Source organism: Rhinatrema bivittatum, chromosome 1 (genome assembly GCF_901001135.1).
Source record: "Rhinatrema bivittatum chromosome 1, aRhiBiv1.1, whole genome shotgun sequence".
NCBI classification, from domain to species: Eukaryota; Metazoa; Chordata; class Amphibia; order Gymnophiona; family Rhinatrematidae; genus Rhinatrema; species Rhinatrema bivittatum.
Window position 1 is genome coordinate 210,715,285 of NC_042615.1, and position 21,237 is coordinate 210,736,521.

Below are 21,237 nucleotides of genomic sequence, written 5' to 3' on the forward strand. Positions count from 1 at the left end.
GCTCATGCATAACCCCTGGCAGGGAGATTGTGGGGCTAGTAAGAGTAAACACGACATCGTCGGCAAACAGGGAAATCTTGAAGTGATGGGAACCCGCCCGAAGGCCTATAATGGAGTCCGCCCCCCCCTTACCCTATTAGTGAAAGGCTCTAAGGATAAGGCGAATAACAAGGGTGATAGCGGGCATCCCTGCCGGGTACCTCGACCAATATCAAAAGGATTCCCATAGCTGCCATTAACTTTAACTCGGGCATGTGGATGTTCGTACAACTTCCTTATCCAATTAATAAAGTGACAACCAAAAGACATACAAGAGAGGGTCTGAAATGAAAAAGGCCAATGAACTAAGTCAAATGCCTTTTTGGCATGGTCCATTTGGATGGGGGGAACCAATGAAGAATCCAGCAGACAAGAGTCTGCCACTAAAACATGGATCTGTTTTTTTTTTTTTTTCCTTTAAAGAAAACCTAACGAGAAAGTATTATTACCTACAGTGTACTCAGTGCTTGAAATACGGAAAATTAAAAGTACTGAGAGCATAATTCTATAGTGTCCCATTAAAGTGTAATTTGTAGCTGCCCCATAGATTCAACGTCAATCACCTGCAGACTTTACCAATTTTCAAAGGGAAAATATGCAGATAGTTTGCAAATTATCCTGCAAAAACTACCAGTACACATTTACACCTGCTAAATTGAGCAAATTTTTTCCCTAAAAAAAATAAATAAAAACTACAGGTAAATCAGTGCTTTGCTGTTCCTGAATTGCCCTTACGCTCAGTGAGCAGAGGCATTCCCAGAGTAGGGTTGAGGAGGAGTTTGCACTTATGCATACACATCTACATTTTCAAAATGTAGACCAATAAATCTATGTGGAAACAGCTTGGAAAATTATCCTCTTAGGGCCTAATTTTCAAAACATTTACACACTTTAAAAAATGGCTTTTACACATGTAAATGCACTTTACTCACATAACTGCCCTATATGTGGGTAAATGGCTTTTGAAAATTGCTACAATAGTAAATCCTTTTGAAAATTACCTTCTTAAAATTGAATTTTAAAAGCCCGATGCGTAGATTAATTAGGGGATGCGCAAATATGTCAGGCTTGCACACATCAAGCAGATTTTAAAAGCTTCCAAGGTACTCGTGTGTCTTCTAGAGCATGTACATCTTAGAAGTTTTCCAAAAGGAATGGGGCATGGGTGTTTTGGGGCGTGAACCTAGATATCTGCATAAATACTTATGTGATCCAGTGTGTGCCAAGGCTCCCTGCCGCATAACTTTACTTCTACCAGGGATGACGTGTAAGTTAAAAAATAAATAGGCAGAACTGTGGGGTTTTAAGGGTTGGAGATAACTGGGGGGGAGTGAAGGCTATTAAACTAGGAAGGTTTGGAGGACCTCTCTCTTAACTGGGTGAAGTGGGGATGAATTGATAAAACTGGGAATAATGTCGGCATGCTCCTCCTTTAAAAATCCCCCAATTAACATGGCAGAAGCAACATTTGCGCGATCATGTGCGCGCCCACTTAAAATTTGGTGCACATGTGTACGCAGCCAGACTATTTTATAACAAGCAAGCAGATGTTATAAAACGGCCATGTCCTTGGGCACGGACCAACATATGTGCACATGCAAGCAGGTTTGAAAGTTACCGTCCCAATGTATAGATTTATTGGTCAATTGTGTTGACAAAAGTCAGTGCAAACAGTATTTTACACTGAAATAATAAAGTAATACATAGGTTTCTTGACTATATTTTATCTATCCCTGAATAAAATGTGCCACTGGAATGATATGATTCATTACACCACGGGGATCTTCGATACCCAGTGAGATTGATAATCAGTGGGCCGGTGAAAAGGAAAGTTACCTGGATATCCAGCAGAACATAGCTGGATATCTGTGCCACTGAACATACCCTGGTAAAGTTATCAGGGCGATTTAAGAACAGGTATTTTTCTGACTAGGCTTTCCTGACTATCTTTATCCAGCTAGTGCTGAATATCTGCACTCATCGTCTAAAATTCAGCCGTGCCCCCTGACATGCTTCCATCACCGTCTCTTTTAATCTTGCAACATTTTGTGCAGGTAATCAATTAGCCAGCTTGGGGGTGGAAGCACGGAATTTTAAATCTCTGTCTTTGCCTGGGTAACTCCAAAGGTTACCTGGACAAAGCCTTTGAATATTGACCTCATAGTCTACAAAAATTAATAGAACTGTAATTGAAATATCTCACTGGCAAAAATCAGACTAAGAGGGACTGCAGGCTTCAGGTCAATAGCTTAGGATTTCATTATAAAGCAAAATGCAGTTAGGTTTTAGTGCAAGCTTCAGTAACTGTTGTATAGGCAAGTCTATCCTCCCACATGCAGGCTGTGGGATGAGAGGAGCACTGAAAAAGAACTAATCTCTCCAGAAAGGGATGTTGAATATCACGCCCTGGGGATTCTTCTGCTCCTCCATATGGGATTAGCAAAAGGTCAGTTCTGATTGAACCTACGCTTTACACTTCTGCACTGCTCAATCTGTTCAATGCGTAGTTACGAAGCTGTCATAAAAAATGCTAGTATTTAAAAATGGTGGAGAAGATCCAAGAAATTACACTAATAGTCTCCATATGATGAACAGATGGGGGGGAAAAATGTGCAAAATGAAAGTATTCTGGCAAAACTATGACATATATATAAACCACTCAGTGTGTGACTTTAAGCCGGTTATTTAACCTCCCTTTGGGCTCAAACTTAATAGGGAAATATCTTCAAAATGTTTTTCAACATTTAAGTACCTTGTCATTGTATCTGCAATGTGGATTTTTTAAATACTTTTATATTTTTGATTTATTAGTATCTAACCAGTAAACATTTTTTTAAGTTAATTCTTATTTTCTCTGTCAGTTGCCATTGTTTCTTTATTTTCTGTTGCAAGGGTTGTTAAGTAAAAGTGATATTGCAGTGCTGTGAGACGTTCACACACACACGTTCACTCTGCTGTGGCTCCATCTGCTGAGCCTCCTGCAGGAAAAGAAGTCCACGGGCACAGGGGGGCAGACAAGTGCTAGTCAGTGCTGTTGCTGGAGGCCAGAGTACATGTGAGGCAGGCAGCAGGGGCCAGTGTCAGGGACCAGAGCTGGCGAGACACAGGCAAGCAGGGAATGGCTCAGGAGATAATAGCTAAGCAAAGCTGCCTGTGCTCTAACTGCATGGCAAACATCTGATATGCTGATTGCACAGTACTGCTGACACATAAGGAAGAAGATCTACAAGAGATGATTGATAGATAGATTATGTATAGCCTGGAATGAGCTTGAATACCAAGAACATGAAGTTAATAGAAGATCCGGGAAAACAAAGAATGATTTTTAAAACTGTAAAGAATTTCTTAAGAGGAACTTAGATTTAAAACTAAGTTTTTTTATTTAAAACCGGTATGATTTGTAATTTTTTACAGGAATGTTGGTATATAAAAACCAAAAATAAAGAAAGAAAGAAAGAGAAAGAAAGAAAATGGCTACTGAGTATGCACACTGCAGTGAAAGCAAAACATGGATTTATAGTACAACATAAAGAAAATGCAGAAAAATTCTGCAGATTAGCTGGAAGAGCATGATCTCAACTGATAGGGTTCATGCGATCATGGAGGTGAAAGAATCCTGTTAGAAGACCTAGACAAAAGAAATTTTGATTTTCTGGTTTTAGACTCGGAGATTCTGATGGCAAATTAACTAATCTGTTTCTGGAGGGCATGTTAGAGGGCAAAAGACATAAAGGAAAGCAGAGAGCAGTCTGTAGTGGTGAGGACATTAAAATATGGCCAAGATCTGGAAATATGGATGAAACAAAGAGAAAAGCTGATGAGAGAAAGAGCTGGGGCTCCACAGCTGCCACCTTCATATTGAAGAGGGTACTCAAGGAAGATGAATGGAGTGGTGGGAAAGGATGGGCAGGTCCCAAGGAGTGGAAGATGGGGAGGAGCAGAGGCGAGAGGACATAAGAACATAAGAAATTGCCATGCTGGGTCAGACCAAGGGTCCATCAAGCCCAGCATCCTGTTTCCAACCGAGGCCAAAACCAGGCCACAAGAACCTGGCAATTACCCAAACACTAAGAAGAACCCATGCTACTGATGCAATTAATAGCAGTGGTTATTCCCTGAGGGGTAGATTTTAAAACCCCTGCGCGCGTAAATCCTCCCGGATTTACACGCGCAGGGCACTCGCGTGCCGGCGGCCTATTTTGCATAGGCCGCCGGCGCACGCAAAGCCCCGGGACGTGCGTAAGTCCCGGGGCTTCGTAAAAGGGGTGGGAGGGGGCGTGTCCAGGGGCATGTCCAGGGGGCGTATCCGGAGCAGGGGCGGTCCGGGTCGGGTCCGGGGGCATGGCGACAGTTCGGGGGCGGGCCGGGAGGGTGGTCCCAAGTCCCCCGGCACTGCGGCCTGTGCCGGGGATGCCGGGGCAGCGCGCGCAAGTTACGCCTGCTTCAAGCAGGCGTAACTTGCCCAACAAAGGTAAGGGGGGGATTTAGGTAGGGCTGGGGGGTGGGGTAGATAGGGGAAGGGAGGGGAAGGTGGAGGGACGTGGAAGGAAAGTTCCCTCCGAGGCCGCTCCGATTTCGGAGTGGCCTCGGAGGGAACGGAGGCAGGCTGCGCGGCTCGGCGCGCACAGGCTGCTGATTTTGCGCAGCCTTGCGCGCGCCGACCCCGGATTTTATAAGATACGCGCGACTACGCACGTATCTTATAAAATCTGGTGTACTTTTGTTCGCCCCGGTGGCGCAAACAAAAGTACGTGCGCGCATATGTTTTTAAAATCTACCTCTAAGTATAATTGATTAATAGCCATTAATGGACTTCTCCTCCAAGAACTTATCCAAACCTTTTTTGAACCCAGCTACACTAACTGCACTAACCACATCCTCTGGCAACAAATTCCAGAGCTTTATTGTGCGTTAAGTGAAAAAGAATTTTCTCCGATTAGTCTTAAATGTGCTACTTGCTAACTTCATGGAATGCCCCCTAGTCCTTCTATTATTCGAAAGTGTAAATAACCGAGTCACATCTACTCATTCAAGACCTCTCATGATCTTAAAGACCTCTATCATATCCCCCCTCAGCTGTCTCTTCTCCAAGCTGAACAGCCCTAACCCTCTTCAGCCTTTCCTCTTAGGGGAGCTGTTCCATCCCCTTTATCATTTTGGTTGCCATTCTCTGTACCTTCTCCATCGCAACTATATCTTTTTTGAGATGCAGCGACCAGAACTGTACACAGTATTCAAGGTGCGGTCTCACCATGGAGCGATACAGAGGCATTATGACATTTTCCGTTCTATTAACCATTCCCTTCCTAATAATTCCTAACATTCTATTTGCTTTTTTGACTGCTGCAGCACACTGAGCCGATGATTTTAAAGTATTATTCACTATGATGCCTAGATCTTTTTCCTGAGTGGTAGCTCCTAATATGTAACCTAACATCGTGTAACTACAGCAAGGGTTATTTTTCCCTATATGCAACACCTTGCACTTGTCCACATTAAATTTCATCTGCCATTTGGATGCCCAATCTTCCAGTCTTGCAAGGTCCTCCTGTAATGTATCACAGTCTGCTTGTGATTTAACTATTCTGAATAATTTTGTATCATCCGCAAATTTGATAACCTCACTCATCGTATTCCTTTCCAGATCATTTATATATATATATTGAAAAGCAGGATGAAGTGGAGGACGTGACAAATGAAAGAAGTAGATATGACGTGCGGAGGCTGAGGAGCAGCAGGATCAACGAGTTGAAAGAAGGGAGGAGAAGGGAGTAGAAAGAGCAATAAAACAGCAGTGGCATGAAGTGGGAGGATTGGAGAAGATGCAGCCGGAGAGGAAGAAACCCAGAGAATCAGGGTGAACATTGTATGACATGGGTAGTGGGAGTTATTTTATTTAAAAGATTTTGTATACCATTGTTCGAATATTCATCACAATGGTTTACAGAGAGTAACATAAAATCACGGGGTATACATCAAAGTTTATAAAATACATTATTACGCTAGACGAGGGAGGATACAACTGCATAAAAGGAAATACATTACAGGCAGAATGACAACCTTTCAGGGTTCTTGATGTTAATGACCTTTTTCTAGATTGAATAGGCTTGCTCAAAGAGCCAGGTCTTTAGACCTTTTTTAAATTTTTTAAACTTGGTTTCGAGTCTTAATTCTACAGGCATGGTGTTCCAAAGGCTGGGTCCTGCAATAGAGATGATTCTCTCATGCACCAAAGTCAAATGAGCTGTATTTACAGAAGGGATCTGAAGTAGCCCTTTATTTGCCGATCTCAGTGTTCTGTGTGGGGTGTGTAATCAGATTGAAAAATTAAGCCAATCAGTTTTCTGCCCGTAAATTGCTTTATGGAGGATACAGCAGGTTTTGTAACATATTCTGTGTGTAATCGGCAGCCAGTGTAAAATTATCAAAATTGGTGTAACGTGTTCACGTTTTTTGCAATTTTTTAGAACCCAGGCTGCAGAGTTCTGGAGCACTTGCAGAGGACGAAGGGTGGTTTGTGGGAGACCCAAAAGTAGGGAATTATAGTAGTCTAGTGACGAGAAAATTAGAGCTTGTAACACTGAGCGGAAATCATTAGCTTCAAGTAGAGGTTTTAGCCGTCTTAGAACTAACAGTTTGTAATAGCCTTCTCTTAATTTTGTAGAGATATGTTTTTTAAAGTTTAGTTGACAGTCAATGGTTATCCCTAAATCTCTGACTGATTCTGCAAGAGTTAACTTGATGTTGTTTGGCATGTTAAGAGGAGTATTGTTAGCAAAGATTTTTGGGTTTCTATCCAGTAATACGATCTCCGTTTTTTCCATATTTAAAGCGAGTTTCATATGACTAAGAAGTTGTTTATTAATTGAGGTCAGGTAGATGGTGATTAGTTTGAAGGTTTGTTCTAAGGGTGTCTGAAATGGGGACGAGTATCTGAATGTCGTCAGCATAAATGTAAAAATTCAGACTGAGGCCTGGAAGGAACTGGGGGTGTGGGTAAATGCCGCTGGAGATGCTGGGGGGTCAGATGAATGGTGGCTGGAAGCCATGGCGGTTGAATACGTGTGGCGGTAAGGGGGTGAGTGGGCTGGAAGAATGACTGTAGCACTGACTGCAGATGAGAGACTAGAGAAACAGCAGCTAGGAGAAACAGGGGATGTGACAAAGAAAGACTAGCGAGAGGCCATTGCTAGCATAGGCAACGCTTTCTGATGAAGACTACAGCTCTCAGACTGCACTCTGATGCATTCCGGCACTGGCAGAGAGTAAGCAAGATAAGAACACAAGAATTACCATACTGGGTCAGACCAATGGTCCACTGGGCCCAGCATCCTGTCTTTCACAGTGGCCAGTCCAGGTCACCTGGAATTCTGGAAACACCCAGCACACGCCAATATGAAAGTCTGTTTCCTGTTTCTCTTCCCAATGGGGAAACATAGGTCTATCTGGCTAATAATTACTTATGGGCCTGCAGAAACTTGTCCAATCTTTTTAAACTCAGTTATACTACTAAGCTTAACCACATTTTCCAGCAACAAGTTCCAAAGCTTAAGTGTGCATGCATTGACAGAAAAAATACTTCTTAAATTTCTTTTAAATCTCCCAGTAAGTTTTGGGGAGTGTCCTCTTATCTTAGAGGTATTGGACAGCGTAAGTAACCATTCCCTATCCACCTGTTCCATACCACCCGATGCAATATCGGCTCGCGGAAAATAGGCGCTCATGATTGAGCGCCCACGCTCCTAATGCACGCCCAGCCGCCTCTCCTGGGTGCGCAATGCATTATTTAAATGAGGGGTCACGCTAAAAAGGAGGCACTAGGGATAAATTATTCGCCCCCAGAGTGTCCATGGCATCAGGTGCCCAGGAGGAGCGACTGTGCGCTGGTTAGGAAAACAGACACTCAATTAATGGGTGTCCGTTTCCCTAACCTGACTGCCGGCAAAAAGTTTTTGTCATGCTGCTTCCTGTGGGTCATCAGGACTATACTAAGTAGGAGGAATCACAGAAAAGCAGTATCTGGGGCTTTTTTGTAGCTTTGGAGGGGGTGTGGGGTTTACACGGCTCGGAGCGCATAAAGACTTAACACCAATCCTGAGGATGGCATTAAGTTTTCCGTGTTAAAATGTGTGCATCAGGCGCACGGAGATTTTTTTGCTTCGGGGGTAATAGCTAATAGCCTCATCTACGTGCATTTACATGTCATGAGCGCTATTAGCTATGCGCTAGTTTGGGTGCATGTTTTGGACGTGCTAATCCCCTTATTGCATTGGGTGTTAGCCTAGTGCATCCAAAATGCATGTCCAAGAGCTTGGTGGCCTGTGCGCTAGGCTCAGCGCACGATATAGCACTGGCCTGATAATTTTAGATGTTTATCCCTTTAAGTCTTCTCTTCTCCAAGTGGAAGAGCTCTAATCCATTAAGCCATTTTTCATAATTAAGTCAGCCATCCCCATAATCATTTTGGGGGGCCTTTTCTGTACTTTTTCTAGTTGCACTATATATTTTTCGAGGTGCAGCAAATAGAATTGCACAGAATACTCAAGGTACGGCTGCAATATGTATCGATACAGAGGCGCTGTTATATTCACAGTTTTTGTTTTGTCCTTGCCAAATAATTCCTATCCTTCTATTTGCCTTTTTGCTGCCATTGCACACCGAGTTAAAGCTTTTCAATGTGTTGTCCATAATGACTCCAAGGTCCTTTCCTACTATGGAAACCAGCATTGTGTGTTCATAGGATTATTTTGTCCTGTGTGTATCACTTTGCACTTGTTCCCATTAAATTTAATCTGCCATTTCGATGCCCAGTCTCCTACTCTCGCAATGTCCTGCAATTCTTCACTATTAATTTGTCTTTTAACTACTTTGAATTAATTTTGTGTCATCTGTCCCCCAACAATTGTTGTTGTTCATAATTCTCCCAGAATACATTTTATTTCCTATAATGCTGATATAAACCAGATAAAAATATATGATTCTCTGCATAGTTTACTGAAATAAAATCTGTACATTTTAAGAAGTCAGAGATATAAGAATAGATTACCTGTCTGAGCCATTCCATGCACATTCAAACTTGTCGAAGATACAGTCATTTTCATAAAGTGAACACAGCTTGCTCCTAAGGTAATCATGAACCTGTCAGTAGAAATGTAGTTTATTAGTTACGAGAATTACAAGCTAAATAGATGATAAATTTCAAACAATTTGACTGGCTGAAAAACAGGGCATTAATCCCCTGGGAATGCTGTTTGTAACGGGTGTACTATGAAAATAAATGTGAAAATAAATTCCTTAAAACAAAATTTAATAGCAATAATCTATTTAGGAATGGGAATATACTATCACATGATATTCTGTACAGGTTCAACTCCTCCAGAAGGAGCATTACACCCTGGATGTTATGTGGTTTTCCAAAACTGCATCTGGCTTGTAGTAATGCCCATTATGTAAGTTATTTTAGTCTTATGGCTGAATATCTGAGCAGGACACAATGAGGGAGAGCAGAAAATTGAAATCAGTCCCATACTTTCAAATTTCATAAGAGCAAATCTTTAATGTTTTAATCACGGCATACTCCATTGCTTATAGATGCACAATTCCTCAAACACAAGGGGTCCCCCGACACAGACCCGTGTTTCGCCAAACGTGGCTGCGTTGGGAGGGACAGTAATTTTCAGCGGTATTCAAAGCTATAAAACAAACAAAAAATTTTTAAATCAAAATAAACATGGGACATGCTACAAAATGAGGATCCGATAATTATCATACATTTAGACATATCCCATGTTTATTTTGATTTAAAAAATGTTTGTTTTGTTTTATAGCTTTGAATACTGCTGAAAATTACTGTCCCTCCCGACGCAGCCGCGTTTGGTGAAACACGGGTCCGTGTCGGGGGATCCCTTGTGTTTGAGGAATTGTGCATCTATAAGCACTGGAGTATGCAGTGATTAATACATTAAAAATTTGCTCTTATGAAATTTGAAAGTATGGACTGATTTCAATTTTCTGCTCTCCCTCGTTGTGTCCTTTACTGTGCTTTGTGAATATCTGAGCAGCCATATTAACAAAAGAACCTCACAGATTACATCACACTCATTAGATCTAATCAGATTTTAATAGTATGAGGTCACAAATTACATCATACACACACACTAACTACAGGTGCCAACCAGATTCCATTCCATACAATCTCATTATTTAAATGAGGGGTGACATAGTTTGTGACATAGTTGTGACATAGTTTGTGACATAGTTCCATGGCTCATGCAAGGTTGCCAGAGAAGTGCAGAGGATCAGTTTGCAGATTTCACTGTAAAGTGCGTAATTGCAACATATTGAGAATTCTTACCCACCGTATGCACTTTTGAAATACCGCATAGGACACAGAGTGTGCATGCTTCTTTTAACTAGCAAAAATGTCATATTCAGAGTGGGTTATTGCACAAGCAGAAGTTATTTTGATATCTTATGTTTTCTTTCCCATTTAGTAAAGTAAGTAGTCCACTTACTATTTAGTCAAATTTCTTTAACTAGCATTGATGAAATGATGCCAAATTGGCTTTGGGGATGAGTCATTTAATATCATTAAATAAAAATGAGTTAGAAAATGAAGTGATATGATTGGTTCAAACAGTATCATGTGACCATTTGTTTTCCTGCACAACCAGCAAATCATAAGGCATCAACTCACTGGCAAAACAATGCTTGATAATATTACAGTGGGCTTTTATTTTTCTTGAATTCCATCTGAGACAATTTAACATACAGTAGAAAGTAAAGGATACACATACACTTTTTATAGCAAGATGTGACTGTTAACCATATAACAAAGATCCCGCATTAAAGGATTTTAATTCACCTCCTGGGTGCTGAAGGCACTGGTTCTTTGGCTTGGTTACTTACTCATATCACAACTTTCAGAGTATACCCTGTTGCTTGCTCCTGCCTACTTATGTGAAAAACTTCCATAGCATTTTCAGGATTCCAGTACTATTTTATATAATCAGGTAATATAATAACATTGGAATAGAGTAGGGTTGTGCCTAATTACCAAGTCTTCCTTGCAAGGATATACACCACTGGAAGAAAATGTTTTATGTTATGGTTTGTATGGACAGCAAAAAAAGCATGAAAAAAAATGAGGGTACCAGAAGCGGGGAGACTTGAAAAAAAATTAGCAAATCAAGCAAAAAAAAAAAAGAACACAAGTTCTTCCACATGGAGATGAACTACTGGTACCACTTTTCTCTAGGTTCTGTACTTTTTTGACTGACACTCATCCTACTACACTGCCGATAATCTGATTTCACGTAACTGTTTTCAGCCTGAAAATGAGCAAAGATCTGCAATTGCTGCTGTTCAGCCTGAAGGTACTAAAAGTCATGGGAATGCCATCAAGGGGAAAAGAAAAAAACCCCAAACCAAACAGCCGTTGAGATGAAAGCTAATTTGCCATCTTTTCTTCCTTCCTTTCCAAACTTAAAGATGGAAAGACAGCAGAAAACATTATTAAAGGTAGAAAACAGAATTCATAAAATAAAAAGTACAGAAGCAACTCATGTTATCAATGTTATTATGGAACATGAAAATGCTCTTTTGAGGTGGGTTCAAATTCCCAGATTAATTATGAGGTAACGTGGTGACAGAAGTATGGGGAGTGTTTTTTTGCCTTTTTAATCCATAGACTGCACTGACATCACAACATGCTAAGTGTGGTTTCTCCACCTTTTTCTATAGGCGATCATTGTTAGCCGGGTGATTTTGCATGATGAAAAGGGATAATGATTTTCATGCATACGGAAATGAGGCAACTAAGGCATTCTGAAGCTCTGAGCAGGATGGGACCGAAATGCTTTATTAAGCACAGCAGGTGATGACAGATGAATCAATTGGTACATTCTGGTCTATTTGCTCCTGTCGGGCCTCCCATGAAGCTTTTGCTTTAGCTATAAACAGTAAATATATATATATTTGTTAGCCTACTCAAATAGCTTTTTACCTGAGGCTTGCTTACCAGCTAGTAGCCTTATAACTGCCTGAAACGGACATAAAATCTCAATTTCTGAAAAAACTTTTAAGAAACAGCCAGATCTTGAGAAACCAACAGAACAATATATAGGCTGTCATTAATCGGCTTCTTTTGGCATCTTGTTCCACAGACCAGGTACTGTCCCTGAAAAGGGACAAGTCCTGATCATCAAGTGTCTGATTCTTTATAGAAAGGATACAAAGAAGATTCTCCCCAGTCATCTTAAGGACCTATCAAGTATATACAAACAGATTGGTTCTTTCAAATGGTCAGGACCCATCCCACATAATGGTCTTAACATTATGGGTACTATTCTGAACTCAATACAGGCCTTAATTGGCAACTAATGCAGATTTTATGCACAGGCGATATATGGTCTCAGTCTACTGACAGAGTCCACCCTTGCGGCAGCATCTGCACCACCTGTAACCTACTAACAAGATTCCCTAGAACCCCTACAAACAAGGCATTACAATAGTCTAAATCTGATGCATTACCCCTTTCAACTGAATACAATCCAGGTAGGGGGGATAACTTCCTCAGCATGCAAAAATTCAAGAATGCCTTCTGATCAGTCTCACCAATGTAGGACTCTTAAAGCCTTGATCAGTGATTACCCCTGAGTTATTTATTTCTGTCTTAGGTTGTATAATAAAACCATTTAAGTTCACAGCATTGATAGGCAGGTCTCCCTCAGCATGTGGGTTTTATCTATATTCAGCTTCAGACCATTCTTGATCATCCATTTGCTGACTGCTTGAGTCAATCATTAACACAACGTATGATACTTTTTTTTCTCACTGTTTATTGGCACCACCATTTGTAATTCATCTGCCTATCTATAATGGTAGAAACCAAAATTACTGTTGATGTTTTCCAAAAGCTAGAGATATATGTTAAAGAGGCTAGGCAATAAAGGAGATCTCTGTGGAAGTCTACAGAGTATATCCACAATACTGATATATTTCCCTTGAAGGCCACACTCGGCTATCTCTCCTTTATGAAAGAAACCACCCACTCCAACACTTTATTCTCATCTGCTGCAGCCTCACGAGCTGCAGCAGATGACTGATGTCATCAGAAGCTACAGATAGATCTAATATCACAACCACTGATGATGATGCTTGATCTAAATTACTTCTAAGAAGGACTAGTAAGGAGGTGAACACTGTTTTAGTGCTTTACCATCTCCTGAATCCTGATTTTCCAGCGACAAGCAAATTATTAGAGGTTAAAAATTCCTGGACCTGTCCCACCATCACATGTTCAATAAGGCAAACTGGCACATGTCTAAGATTAATACAAATATCTTTTTAAAATAAGGGATTAATTAATGCAGTTTTTATGATCAGGGGAATATGAACCTCTAACAACAAAGAATTCACAATCTTTGTAACCTTTTCTACCATCCTGACATTGGCTTTCTTTAGTAGCCAGGAAGGGCAGGGGTTCAATAAACAAGTGGCCCTCATTTTAGACAATATTCTTCCAATCTGCAATTGATCTTGAAGGTCACACTTGGACCAAAATGGTCCAAGCACCTAAGCATCATTCAGAGTAAATCCACAAGAAATAATCTGTTCTACATCATGCCTTTAAAAAAAAAAAAAAAAGAGGCCAATATATTTGAGTGTAAAGCTGAGTTCATCTTTGGACCCACTTGCCTGAGATCCAGTTAACTTACTCATTATCTGAAATAGTTGTTTATGACCCTTCTGTTCAGATATAATGTATAAGGCCTAAACATTTTTTTTCTGCAATTACCTTCAGTCTCTGAAGGTAATCTCTGAATTAAACAATGCTATTTGTCTGAGTCTAATCTTGAGCTTTGTGCTGTTTCTAAGCCCTCAGCACATCAGAAAAACAGGGCACAGGGTGCGCCCTTATTTTTAAGCTTAGGTTTTGTATGAGAGGGCTACCTCATCCAGATTCTCCCCCAATATTTTATTCCAATTTTCCACCAATTTAATAGATAATTTTAATTTCTCTATAATTTACACCTTGCTTCAGAATGGATGAATCAATCCTTTAGAGCTAAACGGTGTTAATGTTGTATGTATACAGTGGAGGAGAAGAGGTGCAGGGGAGATATGATACAGACCTTCAGATACCTGAAAGGTTTTAATGATGCACAATCAGCAAACCTTTTCCATTGGAACTAGGGATCACGTAATGAAACTCCAGGGAGGATGACTCAGAACCAACATTAGGAACTTTTTCTTCATGGAGAGGGTGGTGGATGCCTGGAATGCCCGTCCAGAGGAGGTGGTGAAGACAAAAAAGGTGAAAGATTTCAAAGGGGCATGGGATAAACACTGTGGATCCCTAAAGGCTAAAGAATGGAAATGAAGAAAAAAGTGCATGAGGGCAATTTGCTGGTGTAGCGGTTACTTCCCTTAACCAATAAGCCTTCATACTCTTCATGCAACTCCATTATTGCTCTCTGTTTCAATGGCAAGGGGAAAAAAGGAAAAGGGGAAATATATTCAGACAGCACCCAACAAGGACATTTAATTTTACTGTCTGGGAAAACAAATAAGCATGAGAGTAACTTGCTGATGTGGCTGTTACTACCTTTAACCAATAAGCCTGATACTTCTGATGTAACTCCAACATTACTCTCTACTTTAATGGCAAGAGGTAACAGGGATCTGGACTCAGACAGCAACCTGACTTCGACGGTCTGGGAAACTGATAAGTATGGGGATGAACTGTATGGTGCGGCAGATACTGCCATAAGCTTGCTGGGCAGACTTGATAAACCATTTGGTGCTTTTCTGCCATCACTTCTTTTTTTTTAATAATTTTATCTTTATTCAGATTTTTAACAAAATTTTTTCATTTGCAAAAAATCAAGAAATTAACTGTTAATACATAGATATAACAAGGAAATATTTCTACATTATTTACTGTACTTCAGTAATAAAGTCCCCAAATTGGGAGGATATATAAAGAAATATAACCAAAGTTAATTCAAGGAAAAGTATATTAATTATACATCAGAGACCATACATTTTTTTCCCTACAATTTCTATCTCTGCTCTTTGTCATTCAGAAACACCTCTAGATGGGTAGGATCTAGAAATATAAATTTATTTTTTTGATAGACAACTAGACATTTACATGGATATTTTAAGAAAAAGGATGCTCCAATAGCCAGGACACTTGGTTTAAATACTAAGAATTGTTTACGTCGTAATTGCGTATTGCGAGCAACGTCCGGAAAAACTTGGACCTTTTGCCCACAAAAGGAAATATCTTTATTCCTAAAGAACTTTTGTAGTATTATACCCTTGTCCTGTTCTCTACAAAAAGAGACTACTAAGGTAGCTCTAGAGGAAATATCATCTATGGATGCTTCTAAGAAAGAAGTTAAGTTAGGGGATTCCGGTTGTATAATATCCAGTTCCTCTACACCATCTTGAGGTAGAATCTTAGATTTAGGAATATAGTACAGTTTGGAAATACTTCTCTCATCAATATTTGTTATAGATAAAATTTCAATCAAATATTTCTTGAGTAATTCAAATGCGGATAGCAATCTGGTCATAGGGAAGTTAAGAAACCTTAAATTCCTAATTCGATTTTCATTTTCCAACATTTCTAAATTGCGGTGAATAACTAAACTATCTTTAATAAATGAGTTACTAGCTACTTGTATCGATGTTACCTGGGCATTTGTAACTTTGACATTTTCATCTAAAACATTCAATCGATTCGCATGTTGCTCTATTTTGTTGTTAACTTTTTCAATATCCTCTCTAAATTGCAACGTGGAGGTGGTTAAAGTTTTCTTAACTTCAATAAGCAATTTCCATATATCACTTAAAGTGACATTTTGTGGATCTACTGTTTCCATATTCAAATTCCTTTCATCCCTTAAACAATTTTCTTGAGTTAGTAACCCTCCCGCACCGACTGCATTATCTGAAGTCCCGGGTTGCACGGCATTTGCTGTGTCCCCGGGTCCCTGTACCTTGACTTGTAAATTCGAAATTGATGTCTCCATCAACGGCTGAGATAATTGTAGATTGGCCGGACTCTCTGGCGAACCTGATGAGAAGGAGATTTCAGGTATAGAATATCTTTCGGTCTGTCCTACACGTCTAACCACGTGGGAGTCCATGGGTCCTCTCGTTAGAGCTACTCCCGGGGAAGATGTAGCAAATTTTGTCTTCCTTTTCCTGCCCATATATTGGAAAGGAATCCAACAAACAAGAAAAACAAACCTAAGAAAAAATTTAGAAGGGGCGCGCCCCTTTGGCGCGCGGCTTTGGCCGCGCGCCGGCGGCTGCGCACCGCTGTCCTTTTGGTTTTATCGGGAGTCCCGTCGCCGCAAGATGACGTCAGCAGGGCCGGCAGAAAGGCTGGTTTTCCCTCAGCTCCCTGGGTCCCCCGTTCTCTCAGGGTTCCCCTCGCTGTCCTTTCGCCTTCCTCTCCTGAGAGAGGCTTGTCTCACCGATTCCTCCAGGGACTCGCCGCTGTCCTTCCGGTTTTATCGGGAGTCCCGTCGCCGCAAGATGACGTCAGCAGGGCTGGCAGAAAGGCTGGTTTTCCCTCAGCTCCCTGGGTCCCCCGTTCTCTCAGGGTTCCCCTCGCTGTCCTTTCGCCTTCCTCTCCTGAGAGAGGCTTGTCTCACCGATTCCTCCGGGGACTCGCCGCTGTCCTTCCGGTTTTATCGGGAGTCCCGTCGCCGCAAGATGACGTCAGCAGGGCCGGCAGAAAGGCTGGTTTTCCCTCAGCTCCCTGGGTCCCCCGTTCTCTCAGGGTTCCCCTCGCTGTCCTTTCGCCTTCCTCTCCTGAGAGAGGCTTGTCTCACCGATTCCTCCGGGGACTCGCCGCTGTCCTTCCAGTTTTATCGGGAGTCCCGTCGCCACAAGATGACGTCAGCAGGGCTGGCAGAAAGGCTGGTTTTCCCTCAGCTCCCTGGGTCCCCCGTTCTCTCAGGGTTCCCCTCGCTGTCCTTTCGCCTTCCTCTCCTGAGAGAGGCTTGTCTCACCGATTCCTCCGGGGACTCGCCACTGTCCTTCCGGTTTTATCGGGAGTCCCGTTGCTGCAAGATGACGTCAGCAGGGCCGGCAGAAAGGCTGGTTTTCCCTCAGCTCCCTGGGTCCCCTGTTCTCTCAGGGTTCCCCTCGCTGTCCTTTCGCCTTCCTCTCCTGAGAGAGGCTTGTCTCACCGATTCCTCCGGTTCTGCCATCACTTCTATGTGTGATAAGCTGCTGTGACAAACCTAATGGAATCAGAGACTGAACCAATAGATGGATGAGATACAGATATACTTATTGTGGCCAGGCCAGAGCTGTGAGGATCATCTTTATCTTGTCCTGAAGAACCTTCTGGGCAGTCTCTGGCAATGACAGGAATTGGTGGGCATGCATAGAGCTAACCTACAACTTAGTCTATCACAAAAGCTGATCTGTAGCTGCTTGGATGCTTGGAGTGGAATGTCTCAAAATTCCTTTGGTCCTCTGAATTGAATAGGTTGATTGCTGATGTTCCCCAATGAGTGAACATGTTATCCATACTAACATAGTAACACAGTAATAATGACAGAAAAGAATCAAACGGTCCATCCAGTCTGCCCAGCAAGCTACTTATGGTAGTATCTGCCGCGCCTTGCAGGTTATCCCATGTTTTGATGAGCCTTCTTGAAAATTCAGACAGTACCAATGGGTTTTGCTTATGGACTTGGCCTTAGAAGCAATCCTGCACTTTTTGACTTATGTCCGAGTATCAGTACCCCAGACCATAAAAGTTGGGGCCCTCGGTTGTTGTCTGAATCTAACTCCCCTTTTCCCCCTGTCATCGAAGTGGAGAGATATGTTGCAGTTGCATCAAAAGTATCAAGGCTTATTGGTTAAAGGTAATAAACACTGCACAAGCATGTTACACCCATAGACCCTTTTCTTCATTTCCCTCCTCTAGCCTTTAGGGATCCACAGTGTTTATCCCATGTCACTTTGGATTGTTTGTCTGTTTTCATCTTCACGTCCTCCAGAAGGCATTTCAGGCATCCACCACCTTGGCTGTGAAAAAATATTTCCTGACGTTAGTTCTGAGTCATTTCCCCTGGACTTTCATTTCGTGACTCCTAGTTCTACTGATTTCTTTCCAAAGGAAAAGGTTGAATTTCATGCATCATTAAAACCTTTCAGGTATCTGGAGGTCTGTATCATATCTCCCATGCTCCTCCTCTCCTCCAGGGTAAGCTGCATTCTAATTCAAAAGTGCTGTGGTGTGACTGCTTCTTAATTTTATTTCAGATTAATGTTGTTACTCAAAAATGTTACGGCCAGTTTGGCACAAATACAATAAAGGCCTTTGATAGATAATCAGGCTTTTAAGAATCATTGGGGCCGATGCAATACAGTGCGCTCAGCCAGACACGGGTTAAATAGGCGCTAATCCACCCCCTAATGCAATAGGGGGATTAGCGCCTATTTAAAGCCCGTCCGATGCGGAGTGAATGTGATCGCGCTCATCACCTGCAAATGCAGGTGAATGAAGCTAATGAGGCTATTACTCATTCACTCCGCATTTAAAAAAAAAAAGGTGTGCATCTCAGACGCACATTTAGCTCTCAGGTATTAACGCCTGCTTGGAGCAGGCATTAATAGCTAAGCGCATGTAAAAGAAGTACAGAAAAGCAGAAAAACTGCTTTTCTGTACTTCTTAAGTAAAAAAAAAGAAAAGAAAAAAAAACCCCTCGGCAAACCACCAAGTTATGAAGACAGATGCCGATAAACTCAGCCTTTATTGTAAACTCGGCGTCCGTTTTCATTACTGGCAGTCGTCCGGTTTTGAAAACAGATGCAGAGTTTACCGGTGTCAGTTTTCATAACCGGCAGCCACCGCGGGTTCGTGTTATCAAGGAGGCGCTAGGGGCAAGCAAGCGACCTTAGCGCCTCCTTGCTAGTGCGACCTCCTAATTTCCATATAGCATGGCGCCCCCCTTGCGGGCGCCATGCGCACGTTAAGAAAGCAGGTGATGACTTTTTAGCGCCCGCTTTCCGTGCTTTTTTTTGCATCGGCCCCATTGGCTGTTGGAGTTTCAAAAAAACATTAGCGAATGATGATTGTGCATGAGATGTTGAGCAATTATTTAAATATGGAATACACTATTGTCTAAAACCTGTATTAAACTTGCACCTCAAAGTTGTACAGGTTAGGATTTCATGCAGATACACCTTGGTTTTCTCAGGAATTGGTGATTCAAGGCAGAGTGAGAGATGTTGGCGAAAGAGCCAGATACTACATCTAAAGAGCTGTACTTGGGCCTGTTGCATGATAATAGAAATCATTGTATATAAAAACATGAAGTTATATTAAAACTAAAATAGATAACTCAATAAGCAAGCCTTGCGAATTTTTCTCTATTGTTCGGTGTTTGGTTGCTAAATCCACAATTCATATTGAATCTTATCCCAGTTATGAGTTTTTGGCAAATTTCTTTCATGATAAAGTGCAAAAAATCCAATTACAGCTTAATAATTTGAATGGGCTACGTACAATTCCAATTGAAAGAAGGTCAACATTTGCACATTTCACTTAGATTCTTGCTTAGATTCTTGTCCACTTGCTTATGTTAAGTGAATCAGTGATGCAACAAGCGATAGTAAATACATCTTTTACTGATGGTACTGTACCTGTTGCCCTGAGTCAAAAGTTAGTCTTGTACAGAAATATGCAACTTTATCTCCAGACATAATAGCCAATTACTGTCCGATTTATACCTAACCAGCTACAGCAAAGTATCTTCTAAAGAAGTTGGATGATTTTTTGATGCAGTGTGCTGTGCAGTACTAGATGATCAGCAATATGGATTCTGTAAAGCACACAATACAAAGTTATTATTGTTATCTCTTATGGATGCACTTCATGTTAAACTGGACCAAAGTGAAACAGGGACATTAATACAGCTGGATATACTGTAACTGCTGCATTTGACATGATCCATCATGATAATTTGATTATCAGACTCCAACAAACTGGAATAGAAGGCACTATACTCCTCTGGTTTAAATCATTTGTATACAGTAGGTAGCAGTGTGTAATGCTTGGGACTGACTGTTCAGATTGATTTGATATCAGATCTGGCATTCCACAAGGGTCAGCACTGTCCGCTATTCTATTAAATGTGCATTTACATTCTTTAGGAAGCTTACTGAAGCCACTGGGTCTGCTTTATTTCATGTATGCAAACAATATCCAGTTTCTAATTCCCTGCACTGTCAATGGTACTTTTCCAGCTGTGTCGTTTGAAGATGATATAAGGACGATAAGTGATTAGTTAAGGAATAATTGTCTGGTTCTAAATATTTCTAAAACTACCTTATTATGGATTGGCAGGCAGCTCCCAGTAAATAGGTTTACTAATCTAATGTATGAAAACCATCAAATACCAATTGCCTTTGAAATCAGGAATTTAGGTATAATAATTGATTCCAAACCAACATTAAAGGCTTATAACACAAAGGTTGTACAAACTGCCTTTATAAATTGAAGATGTTGTGCTCTGGCCTTTAAAACCTTTGCTCCCCCTCAGATTCATTTAGATCTGTACTGCAGGAATTCCTGTTTGGTCAAACTGATTATTGTAATAGTTTATTTGTTGGACTGCCAAAAATCTTATTAAGAGTTCTGCAGTTGATGCAGACTGTGACAGCCCAGTTGCTGATGGGCATGCCAGCATTTACTCCAATGTCGATAGATCCCCTTTGAGATCCACACAACAGAGAGTAGAATTCAAACTGTTAGTCATAATTCATAAATTACATTATAAAGAATATACTGGCTCTCTGAGGTGGAAATTACAAACATATAAGCCATGTCAAACACTGAGGTTTGTGGGAGAAAATGTTTGCATATTCCATCTTGAAGGGATTATAAATTTAGGACTATTCAAGGATGGGCCATTTTTTGTACACTGGGCCTGTCCTATGAAACAGCCTTCCAGAGGAGCTATATGGTTAAACACACATTAAGATTTTTAGAAAGAAGCTTAAAATATTATGCTTTTCAGAGGCGTTTGATTAATGTAGTACCATATTTTATTTCTGTGTTCTAATTTGTTCATGTAGAAGTAATATGTGATTTATTACTGTTTATTTGTATTATATTAGATATGTTGTTATTTTAATCTGCCATGGACACAGGTCTAG

The 21,237-nt window shown here is 41.0% G+C and overlaps 1 protein-coding gene across 6 annotated transcripts in view; it reads right to left on the minus strand.

Annotated features, from left to right (window-relative positions):
* PPP2R2C (protein phosphatase 2 regulatory subunit Bgamma) overlaps positions 1-21,237 on the minus strand; it is a 623,817-nt gene that overhangs the window by 13,991 nt on the left and 588,589 nt on the right. For all 6 annotated transcript variants that reach the window (XM_029591453.1, XM_029591472.1, XM_029591463.1 and 3 more), the window contains one exon: positions 9,086-9,177. In XM_029591453.1, the coding sequence (XP_029447313.1) occupies positions 9,086-9,177 (92 nt within the window). The remainder of the gene's footprint in view (positions 1-9,085; positions 9,178-21,237) is intronic.